At 45.4% G+C, this 11770-nt stretch overlaps 1 protein-coding gene across 1 annotated transcript in view; it reads right to left on the reverse strand.

Moving 5' to 3' along the window:
* The window catches only part of LOC143856092 (disease resistance protein At4g27190-like), a 33644-nt gene extending 23869 nt beyond the window's left edge, over positions 1–9775 (reverse strand). The window contains exon 1 of the mRNA XM_077366148.1: positions 6700–9775. Within this exon, the coding sequence (XP_077222263.1) occupies positions 6738–9590 (2853 nt within the window). The 5' untranslated portion in view covers positions 9591–9775 and the 3' untranslated portion in view covers positions 6700–6737. The remainder of the gene's footprint in view (positions 1–6699) is intronic.
* Between the last annotated feature and the right edge of the window lie 1995 nt (positions 9776–11770).

Raw genomic sequence — 11770 nt, forward strand, 5'->3', positions numbered from 1 at the left:
TACAGCTCCCAGTTGCAGAGAGAGCAGCTCCTGAAGAATGTATAGCAGAGGAAATTCAGACAGAAATTAGGCCACCGTCAGCTGAGCAGGACGCCATAACCAGCACACCGACTTGGGAAGTATATGTCGACGGATCTTCAAATAAAAACGGCTGTGGAGCTGGCCTCATCCTCACTGGGCCTGATGAGTTCACTGCGGATTACGCCCTGAGATTCGGATTCCGTGCATCCAACAATGAGGCAGAATATGAAGCCCTCCTTGCCGGAATGAGCCTAGCAATTCAGACCGGCGCCCAGAAATTAAAAGCATACTGCGACTCGCAGCTGGTAGCAAACCAGATCCAAGGGGTCTACGAAGCTCGAGACGAGCGTATGATTAAGTACCTCGCCAAGGTTCGCCAACTTTCCAGCCGGTTTGCAAGTTTCGAGGTCATCAGAGTACCAAGGACAGAAAATGCCAAAGCCGACGTGCTATCAAAACTGGCTGCCTCTGGATATACTACTCTCGGAAGCATACACATGGAGTTCCTACAAAGGTCCAGCATCGACAGTAAAGCCATGGAAGTCATGCAGGTGGAAGATGAGCCGTGCTGGATGGATGAGATCATGGGTTATCTGCGCGACGCTAGACTCCCGGAGGATAAGAAGGAAGCCCGCAAGGTGATACAGAGAGCCGCCCGATTCTCCCTCAGTGGCGACAATCTATACAAAAGGTCATATACTCTCCCATATCTGAAGTGTCTGAGGCCGAGCGACGCCGCGTATGCACTACAGGAGACTCATGAAGGAATTTGCGGAGAACATCTGGGGGGCAAAGCTCTGGCGATAAAGGTGCTGCTCAGAGGACTGTATTGGCCTACTATCAGGCAGGATGCCCTGGATCTGGTTAAAAGGTGTAAGAGGTGTCAGAAGTTCTCTCCCACCATCCACCAGCCCGCCGTAGCAATGGCTCCAATTATTAGTCCGCTCCCCTTCGCAATATGGGGGATGGACATCCTGAGCCCTTTCCCACCGGCCTCTGGAAAGCGCATGTTCGTGGTAGTGGCGATCGACTATTTCACTAAGTGGGTGGAGGCAGAACCTCTAGCACAGATCACAGAGCAAAATGTGCAGATCTTCTTCTGGAAATCAGTAGTTTGCCGATTTGGGATTCCCCGTGCCTTGATAACAGATAACGGCAAACAGTTTGACTGCCGGAACTTTAAGAAGTTCTGCTCCGATCTGAAAATTGAGCAGAGGTTCACTTCGGTGGCTCACCCCCAGACCAATGGGCAGACGGAAGTGACTAACAGAATCCTGCTTCAGGGGATAAAGAAGAGACTGGATGAAAAAGCTGGTCGATGGGCAGATGAGCTCTATCACGTTCTATGGGCATACCGCACTACTCCTCGTACGACAACTGGTGAATCGCCGTTCAACCTCTCCTTTGGTACTGAGGCTGTGATACCAGTCGATATAGGCGCTCCGTCTCCCAGAACCACCAGCTTCAACGAGCAGCTTAACAGCGACGGGCTCCGCGCCAATCTCGACTTGCTAGAAGAGATCAGGGAAGAATCTCGAATCCGGGTCGCTGCTTACAAGCAGAGGGTATCCAATTATCACAACTCCAAAATTCGTCCCAGAGAATTCAGGACAGGGGATTTGGTCCTGAGAAAGGCAGCGGTCTCCCAACCGACGAAAGTCGGAAAACTCTCTCCGACTTGGGAAGGGCCGTATCGGGTGAAAGAAGTTATCCGCCCAGGAAGCTACAAGCTAGAGACACTGGAGGAGTACTTATTACCCCACGCATGGAACTCCAAAAATCTCAGGAGATATTATCAATGGACAAAATGTCCTGCGTAAAAAGGTGACTTTGTAAATTTGTAAATTTGTTATTATGAATAAATAATGTTTTTTTTTGCAGACTCAGTTTCACCCTTACTCACTGGAAACCCAGTTCACAAAACTTGGGTACTCACTGGAAACCCAGTTCACAAAACTTGGGTACTCTCTGGAAACCCAGTTCTTAAACTTGGGTACTCACTGGAAACCCAGTTCACAAAACTTGGGTACTCACTGGAAACCCAGTTCACAAAACTTGGGTACTCTCTGGAAACCCAGTTCTTAAATTTGGGTACTCACTGGAAACCCAGTTTTTAAACTTACCTCACTGGAAACCCAGTTCTTAAACTTGGGTTCTCACTGGAAACCCAGTTCACAACACTTGGGTACTCACTGGAAGCCCGGTTCGTCAAAATTCGGCCATCAACAGTCTTGGTCCCAGGTTATCAAAAACTAAAGGGCAAGCCGAGCAAGTCACTCAGTTAACAGTTAAAGCTTACTAAAGACAAAGAAAACAGAATAGAACAAGTATGATTTCATTACTCAGAGTGTCGGGCCTCAAGGGCCATTACAAAATTAACCTCAAAAGGCTGTCAAAAAATTCCAGGGTCTCAAGGACCATTACAAAATGAAAACAGAAAAATACTAAGCATCTGGAAGAGAGGTGATGTCAGCAGGAGCATCAGTAGGAGCATCCGGCTCCTCATCAGTAATCTTTGGCCTGGCAGGAAGAGTCATATTCTGCATCACTAAGTTTGGATTGCAGGCCTGAAGCTCCTGGAGGCAGTCGTAGTATCCGAGACTATAAGCCTCACTCGATAGGCTGAAGAGCTCGGCCTCTTTTTCTTCTACAGCCGCCTTCACTGCGACGTTCTGCCTCTCCTTGGCTCTTTCTCTCTGGGCGCTCATAGCCTCGGCAGCCTTATCCAGCTTCTTCTTCTCTGAGGCCAGATCCTCCATCAACAACTTCTTCTCCTCGTGTACTCGCCCGATGCTCGTTTGAAGCTCTTGGACCTCAGCAGCCAGCTTTCCGTTCACCTCTTCAGATGTGGTGATGGCGTCGGAGAACTTCTTACTCTTCTCCTTGAGATCATTGTAGTATAGTGAGATCTGCAGAAAGGAGCAAGCATCAGCGATGTATAGGCAAAAGAAAAAATGGACAGAAAGATAGCAAACTACATCTTTTTCTTACCTGGTAAAGCGAGGACATCACCGCCTCCTCCCCTGTAGCTGGTGGCTCGCGAAGGACCTGTTGCTTGTCCTTCCGCAGCAGACACTTGCTCATGATCTCCCCGCCTACTCGGCTCTCGCCTAGGGCAGTATTATCCTTCAGAACGGCCCAATTAGGCCGAAAAATGCTCTCACTCAGTCCCGTAGGAGGACGGGCTCCAGAGCCGGTTCCAGTAGAAGCACCACCGGACTTAGAAGAGCCACCACCATGGGCAAAGGGGCCTACTAGCTTCACCGTAGTCTTGGCCCTCTGAGATGGGGGTGGAGGAGTGCCTTGTGATGGGGCCGGACTTGCCAATACAGTCGCCTTTCTCTTCTGGCGCTCCTGTTGTGCTTGTGTAGCACCCTCCTGTGCCCGTGGCTGGGCTCCCTGTCTTATTTTCTCAACTGTTGATTGTTTCTTCATCTCTGCAAAGCAAGTAAGCAGTCAGAAGCAAGTATACAAAAGTAAACGAATTCCAAAGACAGGTCTAGCTACATACGTTCTGAAGTCGCGGCACTCACGCCCAGCCCAACCAGCATCTCCTCTTCCGAGAACTCTGCACAGCGGATAAGGCCCGATTGGTCAATCTCCTTCCGCATCAAGGCGAAAGTCTCTCTATCCTCACTCTCGAGGAGCGGCTTTCGACTTAATTTGGAAGTGTCCGGAGTATCCCACACTAGAGGGATAGGCAAGGGCTCACTGGCCTCCTTATCCTCGACGTAGAAGAACCTATTCTTCCACGAATGTATTGACGAGGGGATGCCGGTAATGATTTTTAGCTCAGGGCGCTGGCTGATGTAGATCCAGCCCCCTTCCTTATGCCTCTTCAGATGTGCACAAGCACGGAATAGCGACAAACTCACGCTCCTCTCTAACCGGCCGTGGACGAAATACAAGAACCCAGTCAGTAGTCTCCATGAGTTCGGAGCTACTTGAGCTGGGGCCAGTCCGTAGTATCGAAGCACCGTTGCGAAAAATGGGTGCAAAGGAAATCGGAGTCCCGCCCTCAGCGACTCCTCGTAGATACAGAGATCCCGGCTCTCGTTACAGGCTCTGTTTCCCTCTATAGCTGCCCTCAGTTCAAATCTTGGGGGCACGCAGTACTTGTCTGGAATATCCCCCAACATGGACCTTGTGAGGTAATTCTCCTCGACCAAAGCTCGCAGATTGTACTTTGGGTTGGCCTCCATACGCGCTCTAGCGATCACCTCCACCGCCCGGCCAGGATGGAATGTTGTGGACACCTCGCCAACGTCGCTTTCAACACTTCCTTCTGCTCGGGGGAGACTACCAGTCGGGAGTGGGGTGGTGTTCAAGTCTAATATCACTTCGTCCCTGACCCCTCCGTCGTCGCTATCTACGAGGTCTATCCTAGCGGATAACTCAGCCATTGCAAGCTCCTGAGGCGGCCTAAATTCTGAACTACTATTAGTGGAGGACTCTGTACCGGACTCGGAATGGGAACTACTATCAGACATGTGTAAAGAGAAGGGCTGAGAGGAATAAGGGTGAGTAGAGCTCGTCGAACCCTTGCGCCACTCCAACTACGAACTACGAACTGCGAACTGCGAACTCGAGCTCACAGAAAGAGAAGAGAAAAGAAGATAAAAAGTGAAAAGTAAAAAATGAAAGGGGAAAATCTCCTTTTATAACTTTTCAGAGGCGGTGGGGCAATAAATGCGATGCACGCATCTCAAGAGCACTCAAATAGCGCCACGTGTCCCTTATTAATGACGGGCAGATTCTCCCACTCAAGAATACGGCCAAGAACGCGCGTGTCTCCGCGCGCGTAAAAAATTTGCATCTCCAGAAAAATTTCCGTACTCCATGCTCCGTACTCCGTGCTCCGTACTGGATTTTCCCCAGCCGGACTGGATATAACGCGTTTCAACAAAACGACAGAAAGCAGTCCGGTCCGAACCGGACTGGGCGCAAGACGACAAAAATCAGTCCGGCCCCAGCCGGACTGGATATAACGCGTTTCAACAAAACGACAAAAAGCAGTCCGGTCCGAACCAGATTGGGCGCAAGATGACAAAAATCAGTCCGCCGGACTGGATATAACGCGTTTCAACAAAACGACAAAAAGCAGTCCGGTCCGAACCGGACTGGGCGCAAGACGACAAAAATCAGTCCGGCCCTAACCGGACTGGATATAACGCGTTTCAACAAAACGACAAAAAGCAGTCCGGTTCGAACCGGACTGGGCGCAAGACGACAAAAATCAGTCCAGCCCCAGCCGGACTGGATATAACGCGTTTCAACAAAACGACAAAAAGCAGTCCGGTCCGAACCGGACTGGGCGCAAGACGACAAAAATCAGTCCGGCCCCAGCCGGACTGGATATAACGCGTTTCAACAAAACGACAAAAAGGTGTCCGGTCCGAACCAGACTCAATTTCCAGCCGGACTCCGGACTGGATTTCCGAACTCAACTTCCAGCCGGACTCCGGACTGGATCTCCGAACTCAACTTCCAGCCGGACTCCGGACTGGATCTCCGAACTCAACTTCCAGCCGGACTCCGGACTGGATTGCCGAACTCAACTTCCAGCCGGACTCCGGACTGGATTGCCGGACTTAATTCTCTGATTTACTCCCAGACAATGCCTACCCATTCAGAGAAACGATTGATCACACTTTCCCAAATTCCTCAATGACTTGAAAAACTGGGGGGCAACTGATGGGGTGTAAAGCTCCAGCCTCTCACAGGCCGCCACCTGTCCCAGAGTAGGTGAGCTCCAGCCTCTCACAGGCCGCCACCTGTCCTGGAGTAGGTGAACTCCAGCCTCTCATAGGCCGCCACCTGTCCCAGAGTAGGTGAACTCCAGCCTCTCACAGGCCACCACCTATCCAGGACACCTGTCCTGGACACCTTACCAGGTTATCCCCTGTAAATAGGGGATCAAAGCCCAGACCAATGGGTAATGCGAAAAACCCTCTCCACCCAAACTCTTAGACTTCTCCCCTTCACTCCTGCTCATACTGACTTGAGTGTCGAAGGGCCTGTCCGGAGTAAACCCCGGGTTGGTCTTCTGACCTCGCTTGACTTGTGCACGACTCAGCCCTCAGAGCAGGACTCGCCATAGCCACTTCACTACTCGTTCACTCCGGTCCCCCAGGACTCAGCTCCTTTAGTTCTCCAGCTCAGTTCTTACGTCACTGTTGTACCTGTTACCGATTTTCGGTCTAACAAGACCCATTCCCTAAACTGGATTTTGGTAACGACACCCATTCCAAGCAATTAATCGTAAGTCTAATGTTGGTAACGACACCCATTCCAAGCAGTTAGTTATAAGATAAATTTTGATAATGACACTCATTAGAAAAAAAAGTAGCCATAAGTTCAATTTGATAAGGACACCGGGCATTACAAAACACATCTCATATTTTCTCCCCCTTTATCACAACGTAGCACGGGTTTTTTTACAAGTACTAATATAAAAGAAAACAAAAGGAGCCATTCGAAAAAATAGAAAAAAAAAAAGGGAACATACAAAATGAAAGAGCTGTGCACCTGTCATCGTAAGTCTAATGTTGGTAACGACACCCATTCCAAGCATTTACTTTTACATTTTACAAGTACTAATATAAAAGAAAACAAAAGGAGCCATTCGAAAAAATAGAAAAAAAAGAAGGGAACATACAAAACGAAAGAGCTGTGCACCTTTCTAAAGTCAATCAAGGGATAGGTCCACCATCGATCTAGAGCTCTTTGAAAGCATTGGTGAAGAGGGACTTGGTATTCTCGCCATCTTCCCAATTTAATTCTTCAAACCATTTCCTATCCGCGATAAAACTGTGAATGCTAGGGCATGAAGGGAGCTTCTTCAATATTGTACAGCTATATATATGCATCGTTTCCAAGGAAGTGAAAGACACCCTCGGACTACAAATGCTTCTTAATCCATTTAATTGGTTAAGCTGTAGGCAGCGTAAACTTGGGAGTGCATTGTTGAGAACTAGCATGCTATCCCCCTCTTCTATAATTTCCTCAATTTTATCACAATCATAGATGATAAGATTCTCCAACTTATCCAGTTGATGTACAAGGTTAGAGGAGAAGAGAGTACCACTCAACTGTTTACAGGAACCAATACGCAATGATTTCAATTGTCGAAGACTTAGGCTTCCATGTCCCATGATTAGCTTCTTCAAATTTGATAACCCATTGAGATTCATCAACTCAATATTGTGTCCTACGTCTCCGTTGTCTATAATGCAATCCACTTGAGGACAATTGGCAATCACAAGGTGTCTTAAGGTCAGAGAATGGCCTGCTATTTCAGAAATTCCTCGTTTTAGACCGTTGCATGCATAAATACCTATGCCTTCTGCGTACTCTTGTATTATCTTACAGCAAGGAGGGAAATACTCACATCCATAGACGCACAATTTTTTATCGCTGCTACGTAGCTTAATCATAGGTGTCTTGATTTTGCCAAATTCAAAATTGAATTTCCTCAGACTTGAAAGTTGTCGTCGATGGAAAGAATCTTGAGAAAGACAATCAATATCCGTTACTGTGATATCAAGTGAATACAGGTGTGTTAACATTGCTAGCTCTGCTAAGCTATAACCAGTGCCTTCGTTCACATCATCTAGCCCTCCTTCCTTTGCCCATTTTATAGGTGTCCCGATCATGCGTAGCTCCTCTAGACTGGATAAACTACATATCGTTGTGTATGGAATTGTTGTCACACTACACAAATATGATAAATCCAAACTCTTAAGATTAACCAATTCTTCAATGCCTTGAGGCAGTTCTTGAATGCCATTAGACTCTCTGAGATTTAGAAATTGTAGTTGTTTTAGATGTCCCAATGGTGGTACCTCTATCAAACAGCAACAAGATATTAAAATGAGTGCACGTAGATTCACTAATGAAGATAAGGACATTGGAAGCGATTGAATATTGGTGTGACTAAGATCAAGAACCCTAAGCTGTGGCATAAGTTCAAAGAAGCTACTAGGGATGGTCCTTAAGACATAGTTTTGTTGGAGGAATATGGACAGCAAAGTAGGGCAATTTGGCCCAGTTGGAAGCCTTTCTATTTGGTTTTTCATCAATGAAACCCTCTCAACCCCTTCCCACATATTTTCTTTGGGTGCCTCCTTTAATCCCATCCCAGCTTTTACCAGGAATTTTGGGCCTTCTTTCATCGACGATGATGTGATCCATATTGCCAAGTCACGGATCAAGTCGTGCATCTTGACATAATTTTCACCCAACACCTCCAAGAGACAAGCGTCCTTTAATCTTTCAATGATGCGGTGCCCGTTATTTGATGCATCCTCCAAGTTATCAACATTATTTGCAAATCCTTCCATTGTCCAATATTTTACCAGCTCAGGTACATATATCTCAGTATCTTCTGGATATAGTGCACAATACAAGAAGCAGGGTTTGATGTTATCTTCCTCTAAGCAGTCATAACTGAGTTTCAAAGATCGAAAAACTTTCGGCTCCATACCTTCAATTTCTGGGACCGCCGATTCCTTCAATGCCCTTAAAGCATCCAGCCACACCTTTTTCCTTTCCTTTCCTCGCATAGCTCTCCCTACTGTGATAATTGCTAGAGGTAAACCACCACACTCTTTCACAACCTCGACCGCCAAGGCTTGGATGTCCGGCAAAAGAACTACCTCCCCTGTTTTCTCATGGAACAAATTCCAAGTTTCCTCGTCCCCAAGTATTTTAACTTTAAACTGCATATCAACTTCCATGGCATTAGATACTCGAAGGAAACGGGTACTCAGCACGATTTTGCATTTATTTACTTTATCTGGCTTTGGAATTCCGACATCATCCAAGATAATTTCCTCCCAAAGATCGTCCAACATCAGCACATACCTCGAATTCTTCAACCTTGCAAAGATTTTCCTTCTTCTCGACTCTTGATCTTCATCACCACCAAAACGCAAACCCAATTTGCTTCCAATGGCTAGTTGGGTCCTTTCTATATTCAGATCCTTGGACACTGTTACCCAAATCACCACATCAAAGTCTCGGGTTCCAACGAGTTTATTGTTGATGGTTTTCATTAGAGTTGTTTTCCCAACTCCCCCCATGCCGTGCACACAAACCATTGAGTAGTTCTCATCATGTAAGCAACGCCATAAGGTTTCTTCATATGACTCCTGACCATGTGTTGATGTAGTAGGCATCTCCAACACCCTTGGGGGTGAAGGGCACACAGCAACCTCATCGAAATCACCCCTGCCTTTGAGGTTTACAACAATTTCGGTCATTCTAATGACCTTCTTACCCAATTCGTAGCGAGACTTCAAGTTGAAGCGCGACATCTGGTCGAACTCTGAGTTTATGGAATTGATGTCCTCTTCTATGTTGTCCACCTCTGTGACCCAATTCAATACTTGATTCTTCGGTCTCAACACTTGTCTTTCAGCTTCCCGTATCCGTGCTTTGATGTCAAGCCACTTGCTCTTTAATTCTTTCATTTCTCTTTTGAGATTCTCAACATTGGCCGAGAGGTCCCTGAACGAACGGACTTGTTGTGCAATAGTCTCGCCAGCTACTTGAGCCACAGCCTCCATGGTAGTGTGGATGAAATGGGCAGCTCCTCTTTGAACGTAAAAGAAGCTTACCAGAGACTCAGAGATCAAGGAAGCAGTGATCTCCAACAAACGTGTTTGGAACTTTAATTTTCCTTCCTCAAACAAAACTCTGAAAACAAGTCAAAATAAAAAAGATAAAGCATCATGGTGTTGGTTGGAAGTTTTGATCCACATTTTCTTCCTTTTGGGCCCAAACAAGGAATCCCAAGCTGTGATTTTATTTTCAAAGGGCAAATCCAGAAAGTGACATCTCACCAAACCATAATTATTTCTCTTCCAATTTATAGAAGGGAAATGATATTTACCTTGAAGCAGTGAACCATTCTCACAGAAAATCTTCAGCGTTTTTTTTCTTTTTTTTTTTTAACCTTTGATTGATCCGGACCGTCCATTTAATAGTGTGTATAGTGGATCTCCATTTGTCCAAAGATCACTTTCAGTCAGGCAATCTTATTTTCCAATTAAATAGAAGGATGTTGGCTCTCAAAATCACACATACGACCATAGATACATCTATCTATAATCTATTTAACTAGGGATTTGTTAGGGAATTTCGCATAGGCATTTGGTGCAGACTATTGCATGATAGAACAGCCACCTTGGATGAATTAAATGAATAAGACGAAGTCTGTTCATAAGTGAGCATGAGTGGCTGTTCTCTCATGCAAAAGTCAGCCGGCAAAATGCCTTTCTGCAGAATTCCCTAGCAAATCCCATTTATCTATTTATCTATCTATTATACAGGGTAGTGATATTGGAAGTACCATGTTTTAATAATTGTACCAACTCAGCTTGTCTTTTATAATTAGTACAGATATTTGCACTACCATGTTTTAATTAATAATTGCACTAACTCAGCTTGTCTTTTATGATTTAAACAACTCTCAAATGTTATTACAGTTCCCAAAGCTCTCTAAGGCCAATAAAAAGACAAATTGAGTTTGTGCAATTATGAAAATATAATGATGCTAATATAAGTAGCATAATATACACTAAGCATTTCTTTTCATCGTCATTTGCCTTTTTCTTAATAAATATTTTTATTAGAAAATCTTTTCCCCCTAAAAAACCATATTCCTAATCCTAACATTCATAATCCTAATAATGAGATAATGCTTCAGTCTCTTTCCTTCCTATGACTTAGGTCTCTCTCTCTCTCTCTCTCTCTCTCTCGATAATCACAATCCTCTCCCCACCCTCTCTCCGGCCACTCCCTATTAATTCCGTTTTGCCATACAAGCTCTAGGATTTGATGTTTCATGCTTCTCATCTCTCTCTCTCTCTTGCATAAATTACTTTTTGCTTTTACGACAAACATTTTATGGATGCCACCACCATCGTCACCCAAACCATGCATAGGGTAGAACCCACTATTTTTAACTCATTTTATGGGATGGGTCCTGATGATGCCGAAATCCGCTCTAGACGATCTAGAAGTGATAGAGTTGATTCTGTAAATAACTTATACTCGCAGAGTAGATGTTAGTAGAACCAGGATTATAATACTTCAATATTTAAGCTAGAAATCGGAATCACGGGGGAATTGAAGGGAAGAAGATGAAGTGCAGAAGTATTACCAACGAAGAAGAGGGGGAGATGATTGTGACTGAACTTGGTCTTCCCAAGTTGCCTACGTACCTCTTTATTGAGGATCAAGTCTCACGTAGTTCCATTATGAAGGTGAGGGTCCCTTTTTATAGAGAATATAGTCCATAATAGTTAGAATCTTGCTGTTTTTAGGAGTTTTTCCTAATTGGTCGACTTCCCTGGGAGATAAGTTTATATTTAGTTTTAATAGATATCTTGTTTCCCTGTACAAGCAAGTTACTACTATGGGACTCTTTTATTTGGAAAGCCACCGCCTTAGGACATATTGCCTCTTGAGGGGCGGTTTGCCAATTATGAACGTTGCTATTTATGAGGGGAGGATAAGATTTTATCATCTTTCTTATCTAAAATCAGTTGGTCGGTTTTTAATTAATCGGAAGTGTCACGTGTCATTCATCCACGGTAAGTGCCGATTTTACCCCCAACATATTGCCTCCCACTTCCTCGAGCCATCTTTGAGTCGAGGAAGTAGTTTGGGGATTCTTGAAGTAGTAATGGGCTTATCAAGTGCCTGAAAATTGGTTGAGGTTATTGGAGTTTTGGAATGGGGT

This window comes from Tasmannia lanceolata, unplaced genomic scaffold (genome assembly GCF_043159265.1).
Source record: "Tasmannia lanceolata isolate RefF3 unplaced genomic scaffold, GAP_Taslan_0.1 ptg000023l, whole genome shotgun sequence".
Classification (NCBI taxonomy): Eukaryota; Viridiplantae; Streptophyta; class Magnoliopsida; order Canellales; family Winteraceae; genus Tasmannia; species Tasmannia lanceolata.